The 18500-nt window shown below is 43.8% G+C and overlaps 1 protein-coding gene across 8 annotated transcripts in view; it reads left to right on the top strand.

The window, feature by feature from the left end:
• CPEB1 (cytoplasmic polyadenylation element binding protein 1) overlaps nt 1–18500 on the top strand; it is a 56141-nt gene that overhangs the window by 24190 nt on the left and 13451 nt on the right. For all 8 annotated transcript variants that reach the window (XM_028706474.2, XM_028706473.2, XM_028706470.2 and 5 more), the window contains 3 exons: nt 13669–13883; nt 16955–17201; nt 17324–17437. In XM_028706474.2, coding sequence (XP_028562307.1) covers nt 13669–13883; nt 16955–17201; nt 17324–17437 — 576 coding nt within the window. The remainder of the gene's footprint in view (nt 1–13668; nt 13884–16954; nt 17202–17323; nt 17438–18500) is intronic.

The following is an 18500-nucleotide window of genomic DNA, read 5'->3' as shown; positions in this document are numbered from 1 at the left end:
CTGTACTGTTCTTATTCTTACTTTCTTCCCTTTGTAGTTAAAGGACAACCCCTGTGGAAATTCCCACCTGAAGGGTATAAAGTTCTTCCTCAACAAATTGGCAAGGTCTCTATAAAAAGTCCTCACTTCCAAGATGTATTTAGGGATGTCCTTAAAGATTTGGACTTGAATGTTTCCAATCACCAAAGCTTTTTGATAGTGAAGGTTCAGTATCTTGTCTCTTTCCTCTTTGGTTCTAAAGGTGATCAGACAATCCCTTGACTTCTTGCTTTGCTTTCTACCAAGTCTGAAAGCAGTTGTTATCCCCACTTCATCTTCCTCCAGATCTCCTTGCCAATTTTCCAAAATTGCCTCTGTGAGAAATTCCGCCAGATTGTCCTCTTCTTTCTCTGGAACCTGTCTAAATTTCAGATTCCGTTCTTTCCGTTGTAATTCCAGTAAGGAGAGGGCCGCTTCATGCTCATTCACCTTTTTCTCAATCGGCACAAGTCTTTCCTGTGTCTCACCTGCAACAGATTTCGCACTCTCTGCAATTTTCCTCGTTTCTGAAGATTCCTGAATCAGTCTATTTATAGATTCTGTATTTGTTGCCACTGATGTAGTGTTCAGATCCAATCTTGCTGTAAGTTCTGTCAATTTCTTTGAATTTTCTGTAGATTGCTTTGTTAAGGCCTCAAGGGATTGATTTATTTTAAGCAGTGCCTGTGTCATAGATTCCATTGATGCTGCTGTCACACTATCCGATGCAGGCACTGTGTTGCCAGAGATTGAACCTCTTTTCTTTTGTGTTAGTTTAGCTTTAGATCTGGTTCTTATCTCCTCTGCCGTGCCACTCATATCCCAAGGCCGTTCTCACAGGAAAAACTTGCAATGGAAAATCCCACTATTAGTCAGTTACTTTGCAATTTTTCCCTCTTAGCCCTCAAGAGGGAGCAGTTAAAAGTTTCCAAGTTAGAGACAACAAAGAGACAGAAAACCGGATGTAAGAAATCTCAAGTCCGCCATTAAAGTTGTAAAACTTTTTCTCCAATTTAAATTTAGCTAGTCCAATATCAGTAACAAAGTCCCATTCAAATCTTAAGAGTCTTAAATTTTTTTTCACCATTTAAGGTATAGTCTATATCCACTTCAAAGTTATTTTAAAGAACAGTTTTCCCGGTGTTAAGTCCTGGCAGATCGTCCCCGGGGATCAGAGCAGTGAAAAACTTTGTTTCCCTTTAAATTAAAAGTATCTTCACAAGACTATCTTTTTTTCCCCCTTCTCCTGCCGATCTGGAGGGAAGAGATACTTTTGACAGCTCAGGTTTGACAGTTCGCAACTAAGTTTCTTATAACTGCAGCGAGGTCTTTCGTTGCTTTAAGTTCCTGCAGTCCGGGGGGGGCAGACTTCCTTATTTTTTGCCCTCCCGTTTTCAGCCAAATTTTCTAATTTTAAAGGTTCCTGATTTTCTTCCCTTCTTACTCACGGGAATCCAGTCCAGATTTTCTTTTCAGGAAGGAATCGGCGCTCTCCGCTAATGGCGACGCGGCTTCACTCCGCAGGCTGGGTAGCGACTCTCAGCACCGCGCTCACTCCCGATGCCGCTCCGGAGCCTTTAAAAAGGCTCTTTCACAGTACCGGGGGGCGCAAAGGTGCCCACCGAGTCTCCTTGCTCTCAGGCTTCCGCGCCTGAGATTTTAGGGGTCCCCCACTCGCCGTAGCGGGTAAGACCCGAACTTGCGGAGCAGTCCTTCTCCGGAGCCCGGAGGTAGGACCGCCATTAAGCGCTGGCACCGACCGGAAGTCCCGTCTAGCGAGTTTTTTGTCTTGCGAGGCATTCGTCTTGCGAGGTACCACTGTACAATATTTCATAATAGTAATATTAAAAATTGCCGATTTGTAAGGGGGGGGAAGCCCCACCATTTTTTCCTGTTCCCCACTCCCAGGTTTTCTCTTCTCTAAATATAAACGGGGTCATATAAGGCATTGTCAATGGTACCACAGTCTGGCTGTGTCTTGACAAACATCTGCTCCCTTTTGCAGGCTAGATTGGAATATGATGTTTGCTTTCTCTGCTGCTGTATCGGAAATTGGAATTATAAGCAATATGTAACTGGTAGGAACAGTTTTTGACCCCAAGTCAGAGTGTATCCATTATCTCTAAAGGCTTGTCATGTTTTGCTTATTTTCTGGTATTTCAGCACTGAAGCAGAATATAGGGAATCGTTTTGTCATGGCCAAACTAAACTACTGCTAGATAGGTAGCTGAATGGACTGTTCCACTTCTGGGGAGTCTAGTTTTGAACACTCCTCCATCTTAATTTGTGGCAAAAGGAAAGTTTAATATAGCAGGGAAACACATGCTGTTTTCTGTGCTTTCTTTTTATTATCAGGATATTTTTAAAGTGATACAACCCACCCTACCATTCTGCCACTTCCTACAAGTACAACCAATGCCTTAATTACTTTTGTCCAATGGGAACTTTAACCCTAAGGCTGGATTCAAGAATAGCTTTATGGTAAAGTTGAGCCTGCTTTCAACTTTAGCTAACTTGCTTTCTTGTACCTCAAACCTCAAGTCCTTTTTTCAAACCCCCCCCCAAAAAACAACTTCATGCTGTTGGTCCATAGCATCAGGTCATGAAGATTTCCACCCCTTAAATCTGCTGCCTGTATCCTTGAATGCTATTTGGCTTCTGTGATATGGAGAAATGGTATGCTTACCCTTGTAATTAAACCTGCTAATGTGCAATTCATTCAAGATTTGATTTCCAGGCATATCATAATTCAGTCAAAAAGCAAGTTCCTGGTCTTCATTTGCAAGATATATTAGCAGCGTGCAATTAGCATTTGCAGAATTTTCTTTGTTTTTTCAGCGGTAGGCAGAAAATTCTTCACAGGATGGATTTATTGTGGCTCAGTACAGAGATGTGCCCTTTTCCCCCATATCAGTAATGCTACTTACAATAGAAAGTTTAGGTTGTACATAAAACTCGAATACTGTGTTTGAAACTTGGAGTGTGTTGTCCAAGCTGCCTTTGAATTGACTAACTTGGTGCTAAATAGGGATTTCCTGGCCTAAGATATGAAAGGTTGGTGTGGAGCGCGAATGGCTGCGTACAGTTAATTTCTCTAGAGTTCCCAGTACAGTTAGTCCTATCTTTTAACACTCCATATGGAATGTTGTAATGATAGTACTGCGGGAAGTAGTGGAGGACAGAGGTGCCTGGCGTGCTCTGGTCCATGGGGTCACGAAGAGTCGGACACGACTAAACGACTAAACAACAACAACATGGGTAATGAAGGAGATGATAAAAACATTCAGAGCCCCTTCAGATATTCCTTGTTTCCTCTGCATTCATGATTATTTGTGCTCATGATGCTGCTGAGGTGGTCATAATGTGATCTTGTTTTTAATACTGTTTGTGTCTGGAAAAGTTTCTGGGGTGGTAACAATTGCTTCGAAGGGACCCGGGTGGCACTGTGGTCTAAACCACTGAGCCTCTTGGGCTTGCCGATCAGAAGGTTGGCGGTTCGAATCCCCACGATGAGGTGAGCTCCTGTTGCTTGGTCCCAGCTCCTGCCAATGTAGCAGTTCGAAAGCATGCCAAAAAGTGGGAGTAGATAAATAGGTACTGCTCCAGCGGGAAGGTAAACCACGTTTCTGTGCGCTTCTCTGGTTTTGGTGTTCCGCTGCACCAGATGACCTGGAAAAACTGACTGCAGACAAACGCCGGCTCCCTCGGCCTGTAAAGCTAGATGAGTGCCGGAACCCCAGAGTCGTCTGTGACTGGACTTAACTGTCAGGGGTCCTTTACCTTTTAACAACTGCTTCACTTTTAACAACAGCCCTAAACGGCCTCGGTCCTGTATACCTGAAGGAGCGTCTCCACCCTCATCGTTCAGCCCGGACACTGAGATGCAGCGCCGAGGGCCTTCTGGTGGTTCCCTCATTGCAAGAAGTGAGGTTACAGGGAACCAGACAGAGGGCCATCTTGGTAGTGGCGCCCGCCCTGTGGAATGCCCTCCCTTCAGATGTGAAGGAAATAAGCAGCTATCTTCTCTTTAAAAGACATCTGAAGGCAGCCCTGTTTAGGGAAGTTTTTAATATTTAATGCTGTATTGTTTTTAACACTTGATTGGAAGTGGGTGGGGTATAAATAAATAAATTATTATTATTACTACTACTACTACTACTACTACTACTACTACTACTACTACTACTTCTTACAGTTGGGGCATATTGTGTAACTTGATGCTGAAATCCCATAACTTTCCATACCACAATTGTTTGCAGAATTTTGGGACTGTTTTTGTTATGCCCCTGTGGCAGTTTTAGAGAACAACCAATAAAGTAAGATGTGGAAACAGTCCAGTATAAATTCACCACTAATGCACTATTATTTGTATCGGGAATGTGGCTGGATCTGCGCCATACATTTAAAGCACTCCTACGACACTTCAACAGTCATGGCTCTGCCCTCCCCAAAATAATCCTGGGAACTGTAGCTTAAGGGTGCTGAGAGTTATTAGGAGACACCTCTGAGCTACAGGTCCCAGCATCCTTAAACCTACAGTTCCCGTTGTTTTTTGGGGGGAAGCCATGGCTGTTAAAATTATTACAAGTGCTTCAAATGTGTGCTGTGGATGTGATCCATGTTGTGGAATACACCTGGTGAGGAAAGCGCCCACAGCAGCCTGGAAGGCCCATCATAGCCTCATGCTGTATGAACTAGGAGCTCTTCTCTCTGACTTCCCATTCGGTTTCCTCCCCACATGTTGCTGGATTTGTACAGATGTGTACACCTGCACATTCCAAGTTGCTCTTCCTAGTTAAGAATGTAACAAGAGCCTGACGCAATACCTCTTGACAGTGGATGCAGAATCTAGTTGTTGTGGTTAGTAGCTATTGAGTTTGCTTTTTGTTTGTAAAAGCGTCGAATGTAGGGAAAGTATTATTGTTGTTGTTGTTGTTGTTGTTGTTACTATTATTTATTTTAAAATATTGTATACCACCCTTCACCTGCAGATCCACGGCGGTTCACAACATAAAGTTACAATATAAAAAACCCCAAATGCATAGTAAAAATAAGAACAACAAACCAATAATCCCTCTCCCACAACACATTTAAGAGGGCATTGGATTTGGTCAATACAGCACATTGTTCCCTGTGACAAGGGAGCTCCGTGTAGACATTTGTTTAAAATTATTTTGTTGGCTGTTCTTCATTGCCACAGGCAATCCCAGAGCTGGGTGCAGAATTTGAAGTGAAACAACAAACACAGCCTGCAATACATAATCAACCCTTTTAAAACACCGGGAGGCTTTCTATAGTACTAAAACAGCAAAGGCTCAGCATTAATGTTTAGCATCCAGCTGCACGCAGAACTGCTTTCAGCTGGTGTCCAGAATGCATGCAGATAAGCGCCAGATCTCTTTGCAAGGAGGGAGTCCCTTAATCGGGGTGCCACCACCAAGAAGGCCCCAAAGTTCCCAAGCAACTTTTTTTTTTTAACGGAATGCTTCACAAATTTGCACGTCATCCTTGTGCCATTATAATCTTCTCAGCTTTAGTATTATGCTAAAGTGAGCATCCAAGCAGCCATTGTGCAGTAGGCTTAAGGCTCCAGCTCTTGCTCTGGAGTAAGCCCCATTTGAAGTCTGTGGGGCTTATTTCTGCAGAGACCATTTTACAGAGGACGGGGGTGTTGGTATAAAATATTTTCCCATGTCTGCATTTCCTAAGCTTCCCACCCCACCTATGTAAGGCTTGGGTAGTCTTTTTTTATTCACCCTTGGGCTGTGTACACATTCCTGTTTCCTCTGCGGACAATGTGCTCCTGCTTCTGCTTTGACATTAGCCACAATCCATATCTGTTCTGTATCTATCTCATCGTTTCCTATGGAATACTGCATTTTGGAGCGTTTCCCTGCGCAAACAGCTTCAATCTAAATTGAGAGAAATAATTACCTTTGTTGTGATTTCACCTCTGCAATGTTTATACAGCCCTAGCTGCTTTTACAATGGTTCCCATGGAACTGCCCCTCCCTTTTTATATTATTTCCTTGCTCAGAAGTATTCTTGCATATTTTTGCTAGATGCTCTTATGAGAGGCGTGGGAATACAAGTGTTAACAGCTGTGAGACTTTCTAATCGTATGCTGTCTTCTTTGAGAGGATAGAGAGCCAGTATGCTGTCTGGCCTCTGAATCCGTGGAGTCAATTTACTCTTAGAAAGAGGGAAGATTGTCCTTCTCTGTGCTTATTGATCTGGTATAGAAAAGAAAAAGTTCCACCAGATTATTCCATAGAGAGGGTCTCTCCAGTGCTTAATAGAACAGCTGAGTCACAAGTGATAATGCTTGGGCTATTGCCAGCTTGGGAGTGGCAGTTCTTGGACAGAGCAACAGAATTACAGTACAGGAAGATTTGCTTAATTCTTCTCCTTTGGCGATGCCATTCTGGAGTGAGCTGTGCTGGATTAAGACCACCTAAGGCAGCCCTCTTTCTCCTTCCACCAGAGACTCTGTATTTGACCATTCCTTTGTGTTTCTCTTCAAGCTTATTTTGCAGATAGCACTCACAAAATCATGTGCAGTTCAGTCTCTGACTCCTTGCTGAGTTCTTTGGTGTTGCTTCTGAACCTTAAATGCATCAGTCCTCCTAGGTACAGTGGTACCTTGGTTCTCAACGCCTTGGTACTCAAACAACTTGGAACCCAAACACTGCAAGCCCAGAAGTGTTCAGTTTGCGAACCTTTTTCGAAAGCCGAACGTGCTCCGTTTTGAGTGTTACACTTCTGATTTGAGTGCCACATTTCTGTTTTCAGTGTTACGCTGAGGTCTGTCTGTTTTTCCTATTCATTTTGTGTTTTTGTTTTTGTAACTGTGTAGCACCCAGTTCAGCTACTGATTGATTGATTGATTGATTGATTGTGTGACTGCAGTACATTGTTTATTGGTTTCATTTTATGGATCAGTAGTCTCGTTAGATAGTAAAATTCACGTTAAACTGCTGTTTTAGGGGTTGTTTTTAAAAGTCTGGAACAGATTCATCCATTTTGCATTACTTTCTATGGGAAAGTGCACCTTGGTTTTGGAATAGATTTCCGGAACGGACTAAGTTTGAGAACCAAGGTACCACTTCATGAATATTAACTTTTCTAGGCCACTGTCTAGAGGACTGAAGTTTTAAAAATTGCCATTGTGTGTTGTGCTGTATGTGGCAAGCACATGAACATACCAAGACACAGCCATCTCAGTAAATTGTATCTTCCTTTATCAGTCGTTTGGGTCCCATTGTAGTCAGTTGTCACTAGCTTGTGTGGTACACTCTTGAGAGTGCTGTCTGCTTCACATAGTTTTGTTCTTAGGCTGGCAATAAGAGGCAGAACGTTGTCTCACTAAGATTGAGCTGTCAGGTCTTTGCCATTAAAGCATTACATTGATTAAGCTGCGCCACTGGCTCAAGCCAGTTTCCTTTCTTCCATTCCATTTGGCCATGTTTGTTGCTAAATGATAAAAGGATCCAGTTGAGAAAGTCTTAACATGTCTTTGGGAGAAGCTTTAATTCAGTCCTGTACTTGGGGTTCCATGCAAATTGTGTATTCCCTCTCCTATTTACTTGAATGGAGAAACATGTTCCTTCTCTGTCCTTGCGTCTGCCCCATAGTGAATATTTGCTAATTGGCTCTTATATGTGGAAGTTTCACAGGAGTGTAGGTCCCCAGATGCTTTAAAATACACTATTTTTAAACAGTTGCATGTCACCTTTCAGTCCATTAAGCTCTCAAGTCCGCTTGCATCATTTTTAAACAATTCTAAAGCAATGGTTTTTAAAACCTGCATATATTAAAACCCAATTTTAAAAACTGTTTTATATGTTTTATTTATATATTTAAAACAACAATAATGCATATATAAAACCAATTCAGATGCAATGCAGATTCCAACTGGAAATAGGAAATAAAAGTTAGAAATAAATAAGCATACTTTCTTCTGAATTAGGGGAAATAAAACAATGGATCTCTCCTATTAGGGAAAAAGAATAAGAAATAATTTATTTGGAGCAATGCTGTGTAATCTACTTATAAATAACCTGGAGTTAGGTGAACCCTAATGTAATTTGCCAACTTGACTGCTACAGACTATTCAATATAGTGAAACTACAGGCTGAAGAGCTCCAGAAGGATCTCTCCAACCTGGGCAAGTAGGCAATTGCAGCACTGGTGTGAGCACATGCAAAACCAAAAATCATATATACCGTAATTGCCTGAATATAACCTGCACCCCCCCAAAAAAAAAAAATCCAATTGTGAAAAGTCAAGTGCGGCTTATATTTGCGACCTTACCCGCAAAGCAGCGCAACTCTCCCCTCCCCCTGGAAGCAGTGCGGGGCAATGGGGGGGGGCGCTGGCAAAGCAACACGGCTCCTCCCTCCCCCCCAGCAGCCTGGGAGTGTGGGGCAATGACGCCCGTCCCGTCCACGGCTCCCAAGCCTCCCCCAGTCCACCAAATTTTAAAGGTGCGGCTTATTTGCAGGTGTGGCTTACATTCAGGCCCATACGGTACATGCTGATGGGGTTCTGATTTTGAAGTAGTTACTCAGAAAAGGGAACTTGAGTTTTGTGGAGAGCAAACGGAAAAGTTTGTCTCAATGTACTGTCGCTGTGAAAAGGGCAGATCCAGTGTTAAGGAATTAGTAGGAAAAATATGAACAAAACTATAAGCTTATTAGTGCTATCCCAAATCCTTGAGTGCAGCTACATTGAAAATATTGTGCAAAAGTTCTAACAGCACCATCTCAAAGGAGATAGAGCTTGAAAACATATAGAAAATGGCAGCTGAAAAGTTATCAAGGGATTGGTACACCTTAACACTGAGATGCATTTGGGACTTGTTAGACTGGGAAAACAAATAACTGAAGAAAGGGCATGATAGAGGCTTTCAAAATTATTAGCTGCAATGGGAATAAAGGAGGTAATTTCTTGGTCAGCTGAGGAATGGAGCCTTGCAGGATATGTGGTTAACTCATCTTCTAGAAGGCAGGGTTAAAACAAGAAGGTGTTTACTGTGAACATCAGGAAAGGAAGGGAATCTTCCTACCCGTTCCCAGTCTTCACTGCTTCCAATAGAAGAGCTGAGTTAATGATTCCTGGTCCTTTTGGGACATGTTGGAGGATGTTGAGGCAGGAATTGTTAGTTAGTATTATTTTGTAATTTATTGGTTGTTTTCTCTTTTTTTAAACCCTCCAAGCAGATAAGCTAAAAACATAGAACAATTAAAATTTTTTTTTGAAAAAACTAAAATCGGCAATAAACTAAAATACACACCTCTTATTCAGTGATTGGACAACTGGGCAGTGTGTGTGTGTGTGTGTGTGTGTGTGTGTGTGTGTGTTTAAAGAGCGATTGCCACCAATACCAAAAGAAGATGCAAATAAGGTTCTGTAGGAGAACATTGCTCTTAGCTAGGGCTGGGCAATGTTCTGTCCCAAACTGGTTTGAAGTCCACATGCAGGAATAGACACTTTGCTGCTTCTCCCATCCCACCTTATTTTTTCCTTCCTCCTTATTTCGGACCTTGTGATATATCAGTATATTGCAATGTTTACCTGGTGATATATCAGTGTTCAGTTCAGTTCGATTTACTGTGTTTTGCAAACTGCCATTAAATAAATAAATAAAAAGAATAACAAGAATACTGCTAATAGTGGTTTACATTTCTACTCCCCAACCATTATAGGGTAAATCATTTCCCCTTCCCCCTTTTCAGTTTTATGACGTGAATTTGTAAAGCCTCGGTAAGCAGTTTGGATGTTCTAAAGGTTATATACCTCTCTTCATCAGACAACAACAAAAAAGGGCTTTGCTAGAGACGTCCTTCCCGTCTGCGATCTTAACAATGGGTGGATATAATTTGTTTCGAAGGTCATCATAAAAAGCTCATTCAAGGAGTACATGAGTTATGACACAGAATTGCAGCTGCAAACTCTGTCCTCCTTAGGAACTCCTTTGTGTCGGCCCATCCAATCTGCTAACGGAAGGTCATTTAGTCTTGCCTGTGTGAAGGCTGTGCTCATTTTAACATTTGGCAAATCTACCAGATATCTTGGCAGGGTTGGATAACAATAGAATTTTACAAAGCATACAATTTGTTTCACAGTGTTGAAAACCAGATATTGCCCATCCCTAGTTGGTAGGAAACATGCCACTCCAGCTTTCTGCAAGGGCAATGGAGCATACAAATCCACACAACTAGTTGGGAGTCGAGAGTCGTCTTCAAGAGTCTTTGTGGATCTGTTGAAGCAGAGATATGTCCTGATTTGGACAGCAAAAACACATATCAAACACCAGGAGACATTCGCTCTGTGAGTGCTACAGGAGAAGGCCTCCCTGCTGCTATGGGTGGAAGTGTACCTCCTGTCTGTCTCAACAGGGAGTTCATGATGTCCACATGGACTGGCCGGAGTCAGGAAGCAATTATTCAAGTGGTGTAACCTCTCCATGAAGATAGCCATCAAGGCTGTCATAGCAAAACGGAGATTGACCGTGTGTGTGACCTCTCACAACCAGAATACGATACTCGGTATCTCTAGATTCTAGCTGCGTGACAGCATTCCTGCCCCTTCTGTCCAAGGTGCTTGGAAGCTCCTTTTGACATTCTGGCTGGCCATTTTTGGAAACAACTTGCAGAATTAGGAGGGCCTTGGTTTCCCCGCCACCACCACAAAACCCTTGTTGTTGTAATATTGAAATTCTTTTTTCAGATAGGAGGCCACCTTGCTTTAGAACCCTTGCATCTAGAAATTGGCAGGATTGCAGGCCCACCATGAAGCCTGGAACATCGAGCTCTGAAGCTTCTGAGGCAGAATATTGCTGTTGCTGTAGAGTTCTGAGAATCTGCTTTGTGTGTGGGTGGTGTTAGTATCTGGTCCTCTGTAGTTAAAGAAGCATTCAGTTGGTGTTTGCTTAATGCTTAAACCAAAGATGGTGTGAGTAAGCTTCCACCTGAGGTGAGGCAGGTAGATAGATACCCAAGAGGAGGCACCAGTTGTGGAATGCTTTCTCCAGAAATGTTTGCCTGCCACTGACACCCATTGCCCTTCAGGTAAAAGGACCTTTGAACAATTACATTCCCAATCTTTTCCAATGTAATTTTAATTACTTAGCTACTTCATGATTTTGTGGCTTACAGCTTATATGGATTTTACACTTCTTTTTTGTAAGCAACCCTAGAATATAATTGAAGGGCAGTATAAAAGTAATTACAACAAATAGGAGCATCGTACTGCTTCTTGTCTCCTAGACGGTGTCTCTGTCGTCACATTCTGTTAAAATTGAATACCACCTTACCTGAATCTGTTCTAAAAATGGGACAAATTAAATTCAGGCAGGGTTTCTTTGGCTATGAAGCCAACATTGGTGAGGAGACGCCAGTTAATTTTCATAGGAGCAATAAGCATGCCGAACAAGATGGTTCTCTGAGATAGCATCAGCTTCCCTCCAAACCACCTTCGCATTATAGGAAACCACATTATGCTGAATCAGATCATTGCTGCATCTAGCTCAGTATTTTCTACACTGTCTGGCAGCAGCTGTCCAGAGCTTCAGGCAGGAGTCCTTCCCAGCTGTCCCTGGAAATTGAACCTGGGGCCTTCTGCATTCCAAGCAGATGCTCTAACCACTGAGACCTTTTGTCTTGCTGTTCCCACCATCAGATTGCTTGGACAAGAATGTCCAGTGCTGGTGTGATGGAAAAGAAGGCATTAGAATATGAAGCTCTTAGCTTTCTTATGTTCAGACAAGCTGTTCAGCAGGGCAGGGAGCCTAACACAGAGGTAAAACGTGTTGCATTGGCATCCAGATATAAATACTCATTTGATACCCAGTTGCACGGTAACTGTCCCTTAAGACTCATCAAAGCAAGAACCACAGGCACCAGTGCACAGCTTATCTTTGCAGGTCTCTCTCCTATCAGTTTTGCCTTAAGTTACTGTAAAAGCCAGGAATCACCTGGTTGAGCTCAATTCTTGCTGAGATTTCCATGTTAAGGAAATCCACGTTTGATACCCATACTTCAAGATTGGAACCCATAATAAATCATGCAAATAGAATGCTAGCAGGTTGACTTTACCTGCTATACGTTCTGCAGCGAGGCTACTCATGAGTTGTGTAAGCAGCCCCCCAGCCAGCATAGTCTTCCATCTGTTGCGAGCGAGAAACAGCTGCCGGCACAATAATCCAGTGCTGCCTCTGTAGTGTTAAGCTGGACATAAAGATGATAGATAACATGGATAAAAATGTATTTACAGAAGACCGTGTAGGGACTTTGTTTATACAGGGACAGATAAGACATCTGAACTAGACAAGAATGTGAACTAATTAATTAGGAGACCCCAAGACTCTTCTGTTTTAGGCTATTTATATTTAATACATTTTGGCAATTTCCCATTTGTGTTTTAAGTTTCCTAAAACTTGAGTGCTAAGAGATGAGCATCCTTGCTAAGGTGATTTACCTGGGGTGAAGGACTAAGGAGTGTACTTATAAAGGGCTCAGAGCTCCACTTGCTGAATATTACGACAACAAAGGATTCTGCATGTGTTCAAGTGCATACTTGAAATCATGAGGGCCGGCAACTTTTCTTTTTAAAAAGGTAAGGTACAATTCTCCTATCTCCGCAAACGTGCCCAGGTGCCTACTTACCAGCTTAGCATAGCACAGGTTCTTTTCTTAATCTTTACTGCAAGTAAAGCCTCTCTAGCTATTCTACTTGAAAATACAAACATAGAAGCCCAGTCAAGATGTAGGCAAGGAAAATGCCAACATCGTGGCAGAGCTCTTGCTTCTGCTTCTCAAAGCAACACAATCTCTCTGTGTCTGGTGATTCGCCCATTTGCTTGTGTGTAACTATACAGAGTCCATTGGTGTGTTGGAGAGGACTGGGCGAGGTTTATCTGCGAGGGGAGCACACAACAAGCAGAGCCACTGTCACGGATAATGCCCTTTGTGTAAACTGCTTTGAGCTGAAAGCATTGTTGATGACAGTGGCTCTGCTTACAGGCCCTAGTGTAAGCAGAACACATGGTTTAATGTAGTCTGTGTGCACAGTGAGATGAAAAAAACGAGGCAGCCTTGACAATTAGATTTGGGAGGTCCCATATCACAAGTATTTGAGATCGTAGATAACTTGCACATTGCCTTGGCTTGCAGCTTTGTCTGGCATGTTGTGCTTCTCGAGAGCAAAACCTGTTCATGGGACCAGTGGATCCACCTTCTGATGTCCCTGCCTGAGATGTTCATGTGGCCATGAGGCATCTCATAAATGGTCTGCACCATTCCCCTTGTGTGCAAAGCCACAGATGGCAGGGTCCTGCATGCAGTAGTTGTGGAAAGCAAATGAAAGCTTGGCTAGGTCACCATATATTTATTTTCACTCAGAAGTGTTGGTGCCAGTGTACTTGGTATAGATGGGCATCTACATAGGAGCACTTAGCACAGATCTTTGTGGGCAATCCTTTTGTTCCCTGACACAGCAGTGGATGGTGATTTATAATCCTCAAGGAGGTCTTTTCCCCAGATTGATTTTTTCTTTTATTTTTGAGAGCAAACAGGTACCATCTGATTGAAGGGGAGCAGAGGGTACCAGGGCTGAAAAGTACATAAAGCATCACTTTCTCTTTTGCAGTTCTTAGTGTGTTTAGCAATCCCCTGGGGAAGCCCCCTGTGAATTTCCTGACAATGGATCCCATTGGCTCTGAGCTGACTGATAGCCTCCCGAACCCTTTGAGGGGTTCCCGCCTGGACAACGCCCGTTCGTTCCTGTATTCACGCTCCAGCAGCCCCTCAGACTCTGACACCAGTGGATTCAGCTCTGGTTCTGACCATCTCTCAGACTTTCTTGTAAGTTGCTGGGGAGGTTGTATCCTTGCGGTGGGGAGGTTGTGGCAGGGCAGGTGGGTGCTCTGAAATTCTGAATTGATTTGATGGCACTTCGGAGAACATGGTCTGGCTGCGGACTCCCCATCCAGCCGCTAGGAAATGGGAGAATACTCAAGCAGCTGGATGGGTGGATTTAAGCTATTCTGGTTTCCCAAACTATAGCTTTTTACAAGCCAAATGGCACCAGCATCAGAGTCCTGCTTCGGATTCTACAATTTAAATAAGCGTTGCACATTCCGCTGGGTCTACTGATCATTGATCTGTTGGTCTTGTGCAAGATACACCACAACACTTGGTTTCCTGCTCATTACAAAGTCGGAAGGGATATTTTTTTCTACACTAAATTCGTTGGTTAGGGCAAAATAGCTTTAAGAAGGAATAGAGGATCTGAAAATTGGGCTGGGGGCAGGATGTACAGTTGTACCTTGGAAGTCAAACAGATCTGTTCCGGAAGTCCATTCGACTTCCAAAAAAAGCAAAGCGTGGCTTCTGATTGGCTTCAGGAAGCTCCTGCAGCCAATCGGAAGCCACATTGGACATTTGGCTTCCCAAAAAAACTGTTTGAAACCCTCACTTCCAGGCTTTGATAGTCTGGGAGCCAATTTGTTCAGCAACTAAGGCGTTTGACGACCAAGGTACGACTGTATTCTGTAACTGCTGCAAAATAAACAGGTTGTGAAATGCAGCGCATCTTTGGATGGACTTCTGGTGATAGAACTCATCAAATCGCTTTTCATTAGGCAGCAGAGTAAAGACAAGGAAAGACATCATTTAGCGGGTTAGTAGGAGTACAGAGACTGAGCTGGATGCAGAAGATTATCCCTCCTGTTGACTTGCTGTTAAGCTTACCCTCCTCTTTACACACTGGCTTCTGAGCTGTTGGTTGTCACTGCCTTCATCTGAAGCCTTTCCTGAAGCTAGAAACGAAGCTTTTTTAACTCTGCAGAGAGTTGTAGAATTCTATGCTGAAGACGCGGGTGGCGCTGTGGGTTAAACCACTGAGCCTAGGACTTGCCGATCAGAAGGTCGGCAGTTCGAATCCCCGCGACTGGGTGAGCTCCCGTTACTCGGTCCCTGCTCCTGCCAACCTAGCAGTTCAAAAGCACATCAAAGGGCAAGTAGATAAATAGGTACCACTCCAGCGGGAAGGCGTTTCCGTGTGCTGCTCTGGTTTGCCAGAAGCGGCTTAGTCATGCTGGCCACATGACTCGGAAGCTGTACGCTGGCTCCCTCGGCCAATAAAGCGAGATGAGCGCCGCAACCCCAGAGTTGGCCACGACTGGACCTAATAGTCAAGAGTCCCTTTACCTTTACCTTATTGATTGTATGTATTTGATAAAAGTATTTATAAGCCACCCTCTCACAAAACATCAGGGCACTTTACAACAACACAGAAACCGTCAAAAGTAACACAAGAGAATCATCAAAACGACCAGTTATGCAAGAAAATTTTAAATAACCACAGCTCTGTCTGACATAAAGAAGTCTCCAAGAGATGCATGGAAGTCCAAAGCAAGGATTGCCTCCCTAATCTCAGTGATCAGTCTGGGAGATAAGGGCTCAGAGGGCAGCCCTTAAGGTGTCCTGGACCCAAGTTGTCCAGGGCTTTGTAAAACAGGTATACTAGCCTAATACCAAGCACTGCCACTTTTGCCATAGGTCTGAGAAGAGACATGGCAATAAGCTGTCAGTGTTAACATGAACGTTGTTTGCTTCATGTGCAGGGCCTTAGCCAGCCATATATGTAGCTCTGGAAGCTTGCATTTAATGAGCCTATTCTTGTTGCGTGTAGATACAAGCTGCATATAATTTAATGAACGTGGCAGCTGCCAAAATACAGTTAATTATGCCTGCCATGGTAACGTGGATTTGGAATTCTTGCCCATTATTATTATTTATGATTAGCAGCATTTGCTTGTCACTTTATACAAAGAAGTCTTAGAGTGACTTCACTTAACAAGGTAAAATACAAGCGTGCAATATCAGCTAAAAGCCATATTTTTTAAAATCACATGGTATTCATTTTGGCTCTGAAAGAAAGACTAGATGCATAGCAGTTTGGGTAAGGATGGGGAGAAAAAGCTTGGAAGGAGATAAATGTTGCAACCTTGCTTCTGGGTTTTGAAGCATCTTTTTTACTGTGCTTTGCACAGAGACTTCCAACATGGAGACTAGAAGCATGCCGTAGACAAAGGCAGAAATTTTCTAGCATTCAACCCATTAGATTGCCTTAAATCGCACATTTGGCTCATCCATTAGGGTCATTTAGTACTTTCCTTGTGGATAATCTGGTAATTTAATACTTTACCTTGAAGATTCAAACAGACTCCCCCACCTGCCTTTCGAGACATTCCTTACACTTTCATTATATTAAGCTGAGAAAATATATGAGGAGTCCATGATGTTCTATCACCTTTGCTACACGGTAAAGCCTGAAAAAAGGGACGCGGGTGGCGCTGTGGGTTAAACCACAGAGCCTAGGATTTGCCGATCAGAAGGTTGGCAGTTCGAATCCCCGCAACGGGGTGAGCTCCCATTGTTCAGTCCCAGCTCCTGCCAACATAACAGTTCGAAAGCACGTCAAAGTGCAAGTAGATAAATAGGTACCGCTCCAGCGGGAAGGTAAACAGCATTTCTGTGCCCTGCTCTGGTTCGCCAGAAGCAGCTTAGTCATGCTGGCCATATGACCCGGAAGCTGTACGCCGGCTCCCTCGGCCAATAAAGCGAGATGAGCGCTGCAACCCCAGAGTCGGTCACAACTGGACCTAATGGTCGGGGGTACCTTTACCTTTTACCCTTTTAAAGCCTGAGAAAGATACTGTGTCCTTTCATAGTTTGAAATGGTTCCACCACCACCACCCCTTGCTTTTGTTAAGTATCCTGAATTCATAATTGTCGCTTTCCTACCATTGGCTAAGGTGGGATCATAGAGAGAGATGAGGGATCTTAGGGTGCTTTAGATTAACCGCTGCATTGAAATTACACATACCTGGCTCCTTCAAACTGTGTTTCTTAACACGTTTCTCTTGCAGTCGAATCTCCGGATCTCCCCACCGATGTCATTCCTGCCTCTTGGTGGCATTCCCAGGGATTCCTTGAGTGGAGCAGGATCCCACCTGGATCAAGATCAAGCTACTCTTGCTTCAGTCACTTCCACCCCAACCAGCATCCCCAAGCAGTGGTCTGGAGCATCTACCTGGCCTTCCTGGGGCATCCAAGACTCCGTGGACGACCCGTTCAGTATCGAAAGGGAAGCCAGGCTTCACAAGCAGGCAGCGGGTGAGTCAGAGCCTGGCCTTGCAGGGGGAGATTGGCACGAGGGAGAGTTGGGTGCAAGATGAATGGTGAGCTGTCTTTGGCTCTTAGACGAAGCTTCTCTCTCTTTTGGTTCTTGTCTTCAGCTGTGAACGAGGCAACCTGCACATGGAGTGGGCAGCTTCCGCCCCGAAACTACAAGAATCCAATCTACTCCTGCAAGGTGTTCTTAGGAGGAGTCCCCTGGGATATCACAGAAGGCAAGTAACTGCTAAGGCAGGTTGTGGAGTGAAGGGTCTGGCTTACTCTAGCTCTTTTCCCCACCCCATTTCATTAAGGGTGTGGTTATAACTGTTGAATTAACAACAGTTAACAGTTGTTAATTCAGTTGTTGTTGTTGTTGTTAATTCAGTTTATATACTGCCCTCTATCAGAATATTTCAGGGTGGTGTACAACATTAAAAACACTTTGCAGAACATCAGTGATAAAAAATACTGAAAAACGTAACGACCGATAGACAAATACAGTGGTACCTCTGGATGCGAACGGGATCCGTTCCAGAGCCTCGTTTGCATCCAGAAGGGAATGCAACCCGTGTCTGCGCATGCACGGGTCGTGATTCGCCGCTTCTGTGCATGCGCGTGACGTCATTTTGACCGTCTGCGCAAACAGCGAAACCCGGAAGTAACACACTCTGTTACTTCCGGGTCACCGCAGCACGCAACCTGAAAATACTTATCCCGAAGCTACTCCAACCCAAGGCATGACTGTAGTAAAATAATAATTACAATAACAAAATAATAATTACACTTCCCCACACTTTCACAGACCGTAGGTTATTTAATAGCCATAGGCCTCGGAAAAGAGGAGTGTTTTTGCCTAGTATCTAAAGACTTGCACTGATGGCACCAGGCAAGCCTTTCTGAGGAGAGCATTCCACAATCGGAGCCACCACAGAAAAGGCCACCCTCTTGTTGCCACCCTCTGAACCTTTCTGGAATGGGGGGGGGGGAGAGACGCAGAAGAGTCTCGGACGACAAGCACATGCATTTAGTTCATGTTGCTGAACTAAAACTCCCATCCGCAGCGGCCATCATAGCCACTGGTCAGGGATAATGGGAGTTGCCGTTAGCAATGTCTGGAGAGAGACAGGTTTCCCATTCCTGGTCTGAAGGTGGTTATTAATGTTTCTGAGCAAGATCAAGGGGTTTTCACAGTCTGTCCTCAGAACAGCTCATCCTGACTTGATCTGCCTCTTATTCAAGGGCGCCAGGGTATGGGTGGGGAAGCTGTCACCCTCCAGGTAGTGTTGGAAACTCAAC

Source organism: Podarcis muralis, chromosome 14, assembly GCF_964188315.1.
Source record: "Podarcis muralis chromosome 14, rPodMur119.hap1.1, whole genome shotgun sequence".
NCBI classification, from domain to species: domain Eukaryota; kingdom Metazoa; phylum Chordata; class Lepidosauria; order Squamata; family Lacertidae; genus Podarcis; species Podarcis muralis.
The sequence above is the reverse complement of the archived record's forward strand: the minus strand, read 5'-3'. Positions and strand labels throughout refer to the sequence as shown.